Source organism: Ambystoma mexicanum, chromosome 7q (assembly GCF_040938575.1).
Source record: "Ambystoma mexicanum isolate Mex_15411 chromosome 7q, UKY_AmexF1_1, whole genome shotgun sequence".
Classification (NCBI taxonomy): Eukaryota; Metazoa; Chordata; class Amphibia; order Caudata; family Ambystomatidae; genus Ambystoma; species Ambystoma mexicanum.
The window spans coordinates 794,182,910-794,196,067 of record NC_090941.1 but is presented as its reverse complement, the minus strand read 5'-3'; the positions used below and the strand labels follow the sequence as shown (position 1 = coordinate 794,196,067).

General features: G+C 45.6%; 1 protein-coding gene across 1 annotated transcript in view; it reads right to left on the bottom strand.

Annotated features, from left to right (window-relative positions):
- LOC138527759 (matrix metalloproteinase-18-like) overlaps positions 1 to 3,822 on the bottom strand; it is a 31,487-nt gene extending 27,665 nt beyond the window's left edge. Inside the window, exons 1-2 of the mRNA XM_069639041.1 lie at positions 3,644 to 3,822; positions 1,994 to 2,235 (exon numbers count right to left, since the gene is read on the bottom strand). Coding sequence (XP_069495142.1) covers positions 1,994 to 2,235; positions 3,644 to 3,748 — 347 coding nt within the window. The 5' untranslated portion in view covers positions 3,749 to 3,822. The remainder of the gene's footprint in view (positions 1 to 1,993; positions 2,236 to 3,643) is intronic.
- Between the last annotated feature and the right edge of the window lie 9,336 nt (positions 3,823 to 13,158).

Genomic DNA, 13,158 nt, shown 5'->3' with positions numbered 1-13,158 from the left:
CATTTAGAATCTGCACCCAATAGCCTTTCTGCGAAAGTTGAATTTAAATCCGTTACCCGCATTAGAACCGCTCCCACCTGCTCCTGGAAGTGTATCCAATTAGAGTTGGAAGTTGCGCCGGTTAGCCTCTGTGAGAAAGTTGATTTAGAACTGTTCTCTCTTACATGTAGAAATGTACCCAATGGCATTTAGAAGTGTACCCAATGGCATTCAGAAGCTGCACCCAATAGCCTCTCTGTGAAAGCTAAAATTTAGAACTGTTCCCACTTGCATTTAGAAGTGTACCCAGTTGCACCTGAAAGTTTGCACCCAATAGCCTCTCTGTGAAAGTTGAATTAAGAACTGTTCCCCCTCGCAACTAGAACTGTACCCCGCACCTCCTCAGAGAAAGTTGAATTGGAATTGTACCCTCTTGCAATTAGAAGTGTATCCAACAGCATTTTAGAAATACACCCAATTGCATTTAGAAGCTGCACCCAATAGCCTATCTGAAAGCTGATTGTAAAACGGTTCCCACCTGCATTTAGAAGTGTACCCAATAGCATTTTAGAAGTATACCCAGTTACACTTGAAAGTTGCACCCAATAGCCTCTCTGTGAAAGTTGAATTCAGAACTGTTCCCAGCAGCATTTAGAAGTGTACGAGGGTGTGAACTAGACGATGATAATGACTGAACGAATGTGTGGAGCGGACGAATATGAGGAACGGACGAATATGTACAACAGACGATGCTTAATATGCTTTGGAATGAAGGAAACACTTGAAAACATACATCATTACCACACCCCACGCTTACTCTCCCTCTTACACCACCACTCATCTAGAACACAGAGATACTATGACACCATTCGGTATAACTGTTCTCATATCCACATCTCCCTCTTACTCCACATCACTCTAAGTAATCATTGCTGGATTCACACCCCCCAGCCAGGCGTTCTCCTCAGGCCTAACGCAGCCACACTCGTTCTGGGTAAAACCGACCAGAGCAAACACATACTCCTGACCTCTCAACCACCACACCTACAACTAAGAAGCAGCTACCACTCGATTTCCGCACCAGCTGCACACATACCTAGTGCGCACACGCACTTTTGGACTCCCTCTACTCTCTATACTGACCTGAACTTCGGTTCCCGAGGGCGTTCAACCTACCAGCGCCTTCAGACCATACCAATGGTATATAAGGCGCTATATAAATGCAAAATAACAATAACAATAACAATGTGCACCTGATGCCTAACTCCCAACGCCTTAACATGGAGAAAATCTGGGGGGGGCCAGTGAGCATCACTCATGTGCACCTGATGCCTGAGTCCCAGAGCCTTAACATGGAAATCACTGGATGTGCTCTTGAGCATCACTCATGTGCACCTGATGCCTGAGTCCCAGAGCCTTAACATGGAGCAAAGCTTGAGGTGCTCTTGGGCAAATCCTTTTGGAATTGCACATGGGCATCTTGAAACAATGCTGCATCACGGGCAGATCCTGAGTCACGATGCACTTCAGTATAAATCATTGTGATCCACTCCTTGGTCCTGATTCACATTCAATTATTCTATAGGAAAATCCCACTGAAAAAAGCTCTGTGAATCAGGGCCACAGTATGCCATGTCAATGTATGAATTGCAATCATCAGTAAATGTAATAATGCACACACATTCATTAAGTGTCTCATCTTAAACAATTGTCAGCCGTGCTCCCTCAGTGATTCAGTACTACCCCTGACTTACTCCTGAGCTACTCTTCCTTTTTCAGAAGTAAGCCAGATTTGCTACCACTCCTCTGTTTGTGAATCACCCCCAGTGTGTGTAGTCATGCACACACTGGGGGTGTGCAGCTGAAGCTGTGCAACAGCACTGGACGCCGATGGATTCTTCCAAGGAACCCAGAGGAAAGGCTGCACATTGTGTGCTGGCTGGGCTCACCTGCAGCAGGGGTTCAGAGGAGATCCTGTCCCGCCCAACCGTTGCGTGCTTCCATAGAGCGTTACCTGTAGGTCAGCTGGGTTTTCTTCCACACCGGCCGCCGAGGGAAGGTGCTGTAATCCGCCACATCGTAGACCCCACAGCGGGGCTTCTGCATCACTCCCAGGGTGTCAGGATCCAGCTTCCCAGTCACCTGCAGCCCGAAGAACCTCTGCATTTCTCGAAGCTTTCCGACAAAAGGGTTTCTGTTTTGGGATCGAAAAGTCATCTCATCCGTAGTGAGGTTATAGTATTTTTTCAGATATTCCTGGAAAGAAGAGGGATTGGCACAATATTTGTTATGAAATGGCTGTGGTTCTTTATGTTAGCCGCTATTATTACAGCAAGCACATAGAAGTGTCAGGAATCCGGAGCCGAGGACTGCAAACAAATATGGTATTATAATATCGATTATTATAATAATTATAATCATCATTATTATTATTCACTGTATTTTTTTATTAAATGCTATATAATCAAGCTCACAATTGCTCGGTGGATCAATGCACCAACTGTTGAAATGTGTATTCAACTTGATGGTCGCAGTTTGCAATTCCAACTGGCCTCTTTAGATTGTCACCCTTATCACAATATGTACTGAGACTGAGATGGTGTAGTGCTGTGTAGTCATAATTGCAGGCGAGCAACCAGACAGTAGCAGAGCGCCTCATTGCGCTAGGGCAGGGCTGTGCAATTGTAGGCCTCAGGGCCATGCTTCTGATGGGTTTTCAGGATATCCCTCATTAATATTAATGAGAAAAAATGTACGTACATTTAGAATCATTGTATGTAAATTTATCTCATGAATATTGAGGGGTATCCTGAAAACTTGACATGGATCCGGCCCTCGAGGCCTGGAGTGAGACAAACCTGCACTAGTGCAATAAGGCGCTCTGCTACTGTCTGGTTGTTTGCATGCAATAATGCCATTCAATGTAATGTGCGAAGTGAAATGTCTCTCATGTGTGCCCAGCTTTCGTCAACAGTTGGATGATGCGCTGAGACTACTGAAGTGTGACATCACTGATGATCAGACTTCTGCCATCGCTGATAACTGAACTGGAACACCACTTTTAGGGAACACAAGTCATCCTGCCGGTGCGAGTGAAGAGCAAGACAGGGATGGGCAGATCCAACTCTGGGCCTGCAGGGCCGGAATCCTGATGGGTGTTCAGGATGGCTCTCATTAATATTCATGAGGACAAATGTGCCTACATTTATAATCATCATATGAAAATGTATCACATGAATATCAATGAGGGGTAGCCTGCAAAACCGGCATGGATCCATCCCTCGAGGCATGGAGTTGGACAACCCTGTAATTATTATACCAGAAAAGTAAATATAAATACCTCTGACTTACCATTGACTTAAACCTGCAGGGGGCTAGTTGAGTCACTGAGAGGTTACTATGAGTAACTCCAGCTTACTCCTTGCTTGCTCTTTGTAGGTCAGGAATGAGACAAAGGCAAGCCCGAGTTACTCATTGTGACTTCTTTGAGTAACGTAAACGAACAGCTAAACATTCTCTTTTCTGAAGTAGGAGCTCCCAGACTGGCAGCACAGCCACTGGTTCACTGTACAGTGTGCATGGAGCTCAATACACACATCTACACAGATAGCAAACAAGCAAGCACATTCCTTTAGTCTCTACTACTCGCAGTTAAAATACACACCTTAGCCACGTGTTCCGTTTCCTTTTGCTCTTGTGTTTCGGAAGCTGCTGGGAAGGCACATGCACATGTTGCACATGTTAGCAGCACAATGGCCAGGCCCTTCATTCTCCTCAGCAGTCCGGAAGCAGTGCCTTGTGAGAAGGACTCTGTCTGGCTCTGTCCCCTTGTCTCCCGATACCTCGGTATAAATAGGCGCTGAGTATCAGCAGCCTCTCGCATCCCGCCCTCAGGCATTCACCACAGGAAGCTGACATCGCAAGATCCGCTCATGGCATCACATTGATGGAGATAAACAAAGGATTTCACAAGCCCTTCCTATGATTCAGAAGGTGAAAGCGTTCTTGGAAGCAAACAATGTGTGATTGGGCTTTCCATAAATGACACACTAAATGCTAGCCGCAGCTTACTTTGTGGTTCCGAAAACTTTTTCTTCATAAACCCCTACACCTGGCCGTCATCAGCTGGTGACACTTCAATTGGGTGAATGCCAGTCGGGAAAGTGTGCACACCTCAGCTTCGTAGGAACCTGTGTGACTGATGGTAAAATCTGACTGTAAGATCTTTGCACATCACAGAGTCAGGGCTTCCAGTCCTGTCTCGGGAGCAGGACGATATGGGCACATCTCAGTGTCACATGATCAAGTGATGGCCTGGCTGAAGGCAGTATCCGTGCTTCTCAGTGTCACAGGATGAGATGAAGGCAGAATCAGTGCTTCTCAGTGTCACGGCCTGGCTGAAGGCAGAATCAGTACATCTCAATGTCACAGGATCAAGTCACAGCCTGGCTGAAGGCCGATGGAGAATTTCTACGCAGGTCTGAGTGCTAGGACCACTTCCTGGATGACTGATGGCAGAGTCAGTACATCTCAGTGTTGCAGATGCAAGCCATAGCATGACAGCAGAAGGCTCTGTACACAACTCAGTGTCACAGGTTAAAGACTTGGTGTGGCAGATGTAGAATCTGTACACATGTCAGCATCACAGATCCATGTCCTGGTTTGCCTGATGGCAGTTATAGAATCTGTGCAAATGAAAGAGTCACAGGTTCAAGTCATAGTATGGCTGATGTCATCTGGAAAGTCTGCACACATCTCAATTTTACGGTTCTATGTCCTGTCCTGACTGATGGCAGCTGCATAATCTGTACACAGGTTCAGGTCATAGTTAAGCTTTATTGCCCTACCCCAATAGCCATGGGGTGCGGGGGATATGTACCCTGATGAACAAGTTAAAGGCCCGAGCATAGCAATGGAATTTAACATGGTCTTAAGGGCTCATAACTCCCTGTATAGTTATTATGGCTAGGGTATTGAAGGTAACAAGAACAAAAGAAGAACAAAAGGCTCTGTGCTTGGAATGGTTGCTTGGAAAGGCCTATTTCCCAGCAACTACATACAATTTTATGTGAGAGGGAGGGGCTTAAATCCCAGCCGGGCTCCGTCCGATGGCACGGCCCAGCAAGGCGAGTGGTGGTTAAGTTGGAGAAACCAGGTAACGCCTGCCAGATGTGGCCTGGTGAAGCTTAAGGGGGCAGAGTCACCCACCCCCTTTGGATTAAGGGGGAGGGTAGGGGTTAAAAATGCTCAAGCCGCATCTGCCAGGTGTGGGCCGGGGAATATGGATAGCATCACTAGCGCCAGGAAACTCTATGCGGCACTCCCTTGATGAGATGGAGCACCGGGCTGAGAACCAGGCTCCTGGCGCAGCGCTCCCTCTCATCACTGCAGCGCGGTGCTGACCGCCGTGTCTCATCATGAGAGCACCGTGCCGAGAGCACTATAGCGAGTGCAGCAACACAGATGCATGTCCTGGTCTGCCCAATGCCAGGTGTAGAATCGATACAGAGTCCAGCCCTAGTCTAAAAGGATGACTTTAGAGATCATCCTGGAGTCATCCGATGATCATCAAACTACATTCAAGTCATTCCCACATCATCCGAAGTCATCGGCTGTTAAAGTCATCAGCAAATGTCTCAGAATGGTGGGTGATGATTTGGGGATGAGCTCAGGGTGACTTGCTATGCCGGGCTATGAGAGCTGTGGAATCTTTACACAGCTCATCCAATGTCTGATGGTAGCTGCAGAATGTGTACCTAATGTAGGATGGTAGGTTTAAGAAATGGCAAGACTGACCTCAGCTGTGAAAGATGTACATGAATCAGGGTCCCCATGCTTAAGGCATGGAATGGCTTGATGGCAGTTGTGAAATCTGTAGACATCTTATGGTCACCAGTTCGAGCCTTGACGTGAATAATGGCAAACTGATAATGTACGAGTATCAAAACGCCACACTGTCATGTTTTGAAGCATGCATTGACATGGCTGCCCCCATAGGAATTAAAAGGGGTTAGCTCGATGGTTGCCACCACTTTGTATTGTTGTGGAGACGTTTTGGTTGGCACGGGAATAGGCATCCATGTGGCACTTGTTGACAGTGCCTAGATACGCAGCTGTGCTTCACCGATGAGGCCGCTGAGGCAGAATTTGGCAACTCGTAGTCAGAATCGCCTAGTAGATTCAAGTGGGAGGAAGAATTGCATCTTTCTCTTGATCAAATCCTTCCGTGACGCCATGGCGACAGCCAAGCATTGGTAAGAATGTGTTCCCATTTCTGGCCTCGAACCACCCAACTGCTCATCTTCCCTTTGTGCCTGCTTGGAGACTTCCTGCCCAGTCCGTTGTTTGTTGTCGTTGTGACCCCTCTTTCCTTTCTCTCCTTTGCCTTCTCTGGCACGCACATCCTAATGCCCTATTGCCTTCACTTGCCCGCCCCCCCTGCCCTGGCATCCTTACTTTGTGTCGGTATCCTTGGCTCTCCATGCTCCACTGCAGGACTCCCCGCTGTCGTCTCTTTTCATGTTAGCCCCCCATGTCCCCTGCTGCCTGTCCCCTGCCCTTGCCTGACACCCCCCACCGTTATCCAAGCTTTCTATGGATGCCTCAAGGTATTAATAGGAGCCATGCGAGGTTAGGCCATTGCTTTTTCCCCATCAATGACTGAACATGGCTCAACTTTCTTGGGGTAGACCATATGCGAATGTCATGAGCCCCAGCTACGATTGAGGTAGAAATCCGTGCACCTGATTATTTCTTGTCACGTAAGAGAGGGGCAGGTTCTTCCTTTTGTAGAAATTAGCGTAGATGTGCTCATTCATATGGAATTGCTTTCTATGTACCGTACCCCCAAGGAACCCCGTAACCTGATGCTGGGTTCACTCTCCTTTCCATGAGGGCCCCTCATGTGCTGCTGCCGTGCGTTAATAATGGGAAACAATGGTACATTTTAAATGCTTGAAATATTACCAAAAATGTGTGCGAGGATTGGCTAGAGCATTTGATCACGCTGGGCTGGGGTGGGGTGGCAAAGGACAGGGCTAGGGCAACAAAGGGGGTAACAGGAGGGCATGGGCAATAGCAGGATACGGAGCACTTTGCAGGGACCCCACCATATTTATAACAAGCATTGGCAATCCCAACAGTTTGGGCCTTTGTGTAGGCATGGGAAATGCATTTGCCAGTCACTGCCGTAGTGGTATTAGCAGGGCATCAATGGTAGCAGCTGCAAAATGGTGAGATTACCTCGGCAAATAACAGCAGTGCCTGGAAAGTGCCAATATTAATACACAAGCCAAAACTGTTGGCTTTGTCAATGCATGTTTTTAACAGGTACTCAGTGAAGGACATGCATAGTGCTTATAAATCGAGAGGCTGAAGACAAACCTGGTTAAGGCATTTTTAATACACCAGTCACTCATTTACAGCTCCAAGTAAGTCATTCACTCTCAGAGGAATGCTTTGAAAAAAACACTGGCAGGCACTTCAAGCTCAAAATGTGATGGTACGGCTTGATAAGGCTGCCTTAAAGAGATCCCAGGAGGATGTGTTTTGGGGGGGAGGGGCAGGAATTTTGTGGGAATGGCCAGAGGGATTAGCATGGACATGGGCAGTCAATGGGTGGGTAAATAACCAAACAACACCTACAAGCTTTGTGCCTTACTCATAAGCCATGTCTCCCTAGTTGTACGCTAATACAATAGTTTCAGTTTATATGTGGCGCTAATAAAAAGGGCAAAATCGAGATCCTGAATGTCGGGGTTCAGCATGTCCAGTTTGGATCCAATGACACGTTCTATGTGATAGACAATGGGAGATATTAAGATGACAAAGAAGAAGAAATCGGGTATGTACAAACACGTTTTTTGCATATGCTCTAACTTCCATATAAGGAAAGTATTACAAAGGGTTGTCAGAGTTCAGGGACTGTGCCACCCCCCTAACTTAAAACAATCATTATGCAATAAGCCACGAGCAGAGGTGGGGGGCATTACCGCTTCAGGTAATGCCTAGGGGCCCATAGTTAAAGGCCAGAGCAAAGGTAATGCCCCCCTGTGAGGGGCTAATTGCTATTACTGCCCGGCGCATAACACTGGGGTACTAAAAGCAATGTTGTTTCATTTGCAAAATGCTCCTTGGATCGCAATTAAAAAAAATGGCTGCCAAGGAAGGGGAAAGGGTGTCCATTCTCCCTTTCCATGGTGGCCATTGAAAATAGTTTAAAAAAGTAAACAAACAAAATGGCCACCATGACCACCATGGAATGTGAGAAGTCCCTTCTCTCTTCCCATGGCGGCAAGTAAAAGTAAAAAAATAGGAAACCATTAAACAAAATAAATGGCAGCCATGGAAAGGAGAGAAGCGTCTACATGTATTCCCTTCTTCCTTTCCTTGCAGCGTGTCGCAGATCGGGAGCAGACGCACTGGGCACAGAAGTGTTCTCAGTGCGTCCGTTCCCAAAAATGATCCAAAAAGAAGATAAATGGGGGGGGGAATTTGTGGATGGGGAGAGAAGGAGAGGAGCACTTACCTGGTTCTCTGGCAGAGAGGATGGCGGCCTGAAGCTGGGAGTAGGCATCAGGATTACCATGTGGTAATGCCACCGTTCCGAGCCTCCTCATTGGCAGGGAGGCTGACAACCGTTCCCACCCCTGCAAGGTACTAATAGCTGTATAAACTGCAATGCAGCTATGCTCTGGGGACCCTAGCATACAACTGCATGCTAGAAAAACAATCATAAAAGAAACATGTTGGCTCCAGTGCATGCGCAAGTGCAATGAAGCTCAAAACTCTGATTTGTGTATTATTTACTAAGACCACCTTGTTGCTTCACATGTTCAGCATGGGCTTGCCATACCTGTACTATTTCAGCATACTTTTTGCTACGTTACACGGTATACTCCATTGAGTTAGGTGCACAGTTTAGTGGTTATTTGTTAGTAAGATGAGTTATAACATCTGGTGCACAACTGTACATTGAAAGACATTAAACTCATATTCACAAATGCGATATATTAATGCCACGTCACCAATATCTAATAGCCTCTCTAATAGTCGACTGCAGGCCACAAGTTTTGCCCATTGGGGCTTTGTCAAGGCTGGCATGAAATTGAGTAGTGCACTATATGAATAAAGGAACCGCATGGTTGGATGAAAAAGAACAAGAGGAAGGACAATAAGATGAGAGAAAAAGTAGGGAAACAAAAATAAAAAATAAAAATGACACGTTAGCACAGTTAAATATATATGTGACACTCTGTCATTATTGAGCAGAACCAAGTGGCATTCTCAGATGTATATGAAGAGTGAACCTGTATTATGTGTGGTAAGGTCAATTTAGATTCTGATTTCGTATGACAATTTGTTGCTCAAGACGCTCCTTAATCTCTCTTCAGCCCATGTTTGAATCCAAATGGTTCTGGAAAACTTAGCCACATGCTTATGGCATTTAATTTAGAAATGAATGAAGTAAATCAAGTTAAAAGAGGGAAGACAGTCAAACCCATACAAAATAAACTTTTAAGGATAGGTCAGACTTTCAAGGTGAGATTAACTCATATTGTTCATGCCGCATTAATCTTGTTCTCCAGCAAATGTAAAGTATCCAATTATCCAGTTTTATTCCTACATGGTGTAAAAATAACAGAAAATAAGACCGTGTTCGGTGTGAATATAATATGATATTCTAAGAGGTCTACCACTCGGTGCAGGGGGAAGCAGGGGTATCCCCTGCACGCTTGTTTACTATATTGTGAGCGGGGTTGCAGGGGTGTGCCTGTTGCCATCCCAAAAAAAACTAAAAAAAGAGGGCTGTAGGGGTGTCTCCTATACCCTTGCTCACTATATTGTGAGCAGGGTTTGCGGAGGAGTCCCACGCAGCTGTCCCAAAAAAAAAAGAAAAGGACCCTGCAGGGCCGGCTCCTGATCACGGAAGTGAAAGGCAACAGGCCTTGCAGGGACACAAGGTAAGTAGGGGCGTGGGTTGTGGTTGCGGTGTGGGTGTGGTGGGGGTGTGAGTGCGGGCAGGGGCCAAGTTGTATATGTTCAGGGGAGAAAAGACCATTAGATTATTTCAGAAAAATAATCTTCTGTCTTTTCTCCCTCAAACATTTGGATCGTGGGCTTTCAACCCCGATCTGCAAAGCTCACCATAGTAGAATTCCACTTGTACACCGTGTACGGCATGATCTGGCATTCTGTGTCCACATTGCAGCGCCATTTTGAGAGGCAAATATATTTGCAGTATGATGTCAATGTTCTTAAATACCCATGGATAAACCATTTGAGCATATTAAACCATAAACTACCAGTTTCACATTCAAGCAATCTGTGTTTTGTGTGAATAAACTTTAAGCAAGTAACACTAATGTGGAAAATGATGCTGTTGTTTAAATGAGCACAGCACCTGAGCATTCTAAAGTGAGGTATGAAGAGTCTTTCAGCCTGCCAACCAGCACTCAGCGGAAGACGCAAGGGGTGAGGGAGGCCCCAAATTTCAAGTAGTCCTTTCCCTTCGCCAAACGTTCTTGCCTCCCATGGCCCTTAGCATGTACATTTTGCTAATGTGTAGAGTTTCCAGACTGACCCTTTCCCTCACCTGCCAACTCACACATGCTTGTTTTGTTGCACATGGGACAGACAGAGAGAGAGGGAAAGAGAGAGAGAGAAAGAGAGACAGACAGGGTCTGACATTGGCAATGTGAGGAAGTGAAATATGACCTGCTTGCAAGAGTCTACTGGTAGCAACATGGTGAGGACACCAAGTTGCAGATCCCTTTGCCGTTGTTTCTTTGGCTTGTATTTCTTTGTGACAATGTGTATGCCTTTTTGCCTGCCTTGTAATGCCACGTACAATTTGCTATATATGGTTTCAGGCTTGACTTCCCATCAAGGTCTCTAACTGCTCCCTGCCATTACATTCCAACACACATTGTGCATACCAGTAAGCCTCTCACACATGGCAAGTGAACATCCCTCCCAACAGACATCAAACAGACTTCAAACATCAGAACACCACATATCTAGAACCAATTTACATACTTCACCCAAGCCAATGCATCCTAGCACCGCAGGCACGATGCACCCCTTCATTACCAAATGCCTCTGTGTTCTTGACACAGAACACCTAGGAATTGAACGCACACAGAGCACAAGGTACATACCGTCTGCATGCATCAAAACAACAGCACAGCTATTTTGCATTTTCCCCTCTTTCTCCACTAACTTGGACCAGCCCCTCTCTTTCAGATCTGCCAGAGTGACTTGAGAACATACATCTGGTAGCAGAGTGTGGTATATATCTTAACATATTGTAACAACTGTATTACTCAAGGAATCATGCGTGTTGATCGCCTTGCTTAATGTTGTATTTCTATCAGTTGCAAATAGCGTCATGTATTAAAAGTCACAACATTTGTACTGCTCTTGTTAATAATAATTTAGCATTTATATAGCACTACGAATCCTCAGGTATCTGAGCACTGCTTATTATTACCCACAGTGTGTGGTGCTCATTTATCAACCTCAGAAGGATGAAAGGCTGATTTTTGCCCTGCCGGGATTTGAACCTGCGTTAGCAAGGATGTCAAAGCGAGCGCTCTACTCGCCTTGTCACTTGACCGGCTAATGTAAATGTTGATGTAAATCTGTGATTGTTTTTTCAAGTCATTTATTAGGCATTCCCCTGCCTTGCTGTTAGTAATTCATAGCCATCATGTACAGCAAGCACCTGGAAAAGAGTTTTCATCCTGTTTGGTGTCTTTTTGGGACGATTTACCAGTGTTTCTAGTGTGATTTTCAAATCGTGTTGTGTGCTGGATTACTTCTAGAGAGCGCTGCCTTTGTGGTGCAGTCCTTTATTTGTTTCTGTCCTTTCCCCCCACCCCCATCTTCATAGTAATTGGCTGAGTCAGGTGACCCTGTCCATTGTTTTTCTTGAGTCTTTTATTAGTGTTTTCCCCTGCCTTGTTAGTAATCCATAGCCACTATGTACATCAAGCACCTGGTAAGGAGTTTTCAGCCTGCTTGGTGCCTTTATGGGAGTATTTACCTGTGTTTTGGGTTTGATTTCCAAATCGTTTTTTTGTGTGCAGAATTACTTCTAGAGGGCACTGCCTTTGTGGTATAGTACTTTGTTTGTATTTGTCCATTTTCCTCCCTCCTCCCATCTTCATAGCAATTAGGTGAGGGAGTCAGGTGTCCCTGCCTTCTTTTTTGGAGACCTTTGTTAGTGCTTTCCGCTGCCTTGCTGTTAGTAATCCATAGAAATTCTGTACAGCAAGCACCTGGTACAGAGTTTTCAGAATGTTTGGTGTATTTTGGGGGGATTTATCTGTGTTTTTAGTGTGATTTCAAAATCATTTGTTGTGCTCAATTACTTCTAGAGAGCACTGCCTTTGTGGTTTAGTCCATTGTTTGTTTCTGTCCTTTTTAGCTCTCAAGGAAGTCTTGTCCGGGGCAGCCGACAAAGGGCCAGAAGCAAAGGACAGCTCCATATGGCATCGACCATCCCCTGTTTGCCTTGTTCATGGCAGGCGCCTTCAACTGCTACAAACAGGTAAGGTGGTAGGAATTGGGGAACAGCCTGTTGCTGTGCTTTCTAAATCCTGCAACTAGCTATTACCTGATCGCTACGATGCAATTTTGGCCACTGTTATGAATCTCTGTAGGCAGCCACTGTATTGCATTTAGATTAAATCGAGGGTAGCCACTGCATTGCATCTATATGATTTTTCAGGGTAGCCAAAGTATTGCAATTAGAAGAATTTTGAGCACAGCCAATGCATTGCACTTAAATTAATTTTAAGGGTAGTTAATGTATTGCACTTAGATGAATTTTGAGGGAAGCCAATGCATTGCATCTAGATGAAACCTTGCAGGCTGGCCTACTTGAGACTACCTCTAAGCACCCATTCACTTCATGCACTACTCGAAGTCACATTGCACAACACCTCTGCCGTTTAGAATGTTGCTATTCCCCCACAAGAATATTCAGTCTAGCTGCACACCTAATGTGTCTCCTGCTCTCACATACTCTTCAGGCTACCTCTCAGCACCCATCCACTACATGCTCTACTCTCGGACACATTGCACAACACCTTTGGCATTAGAATGCAGCTATCCGCTGTGTTAGACATTTGGTCTAGCTGCACACATAATGTATCTCTTGCATACTTTCCAGAC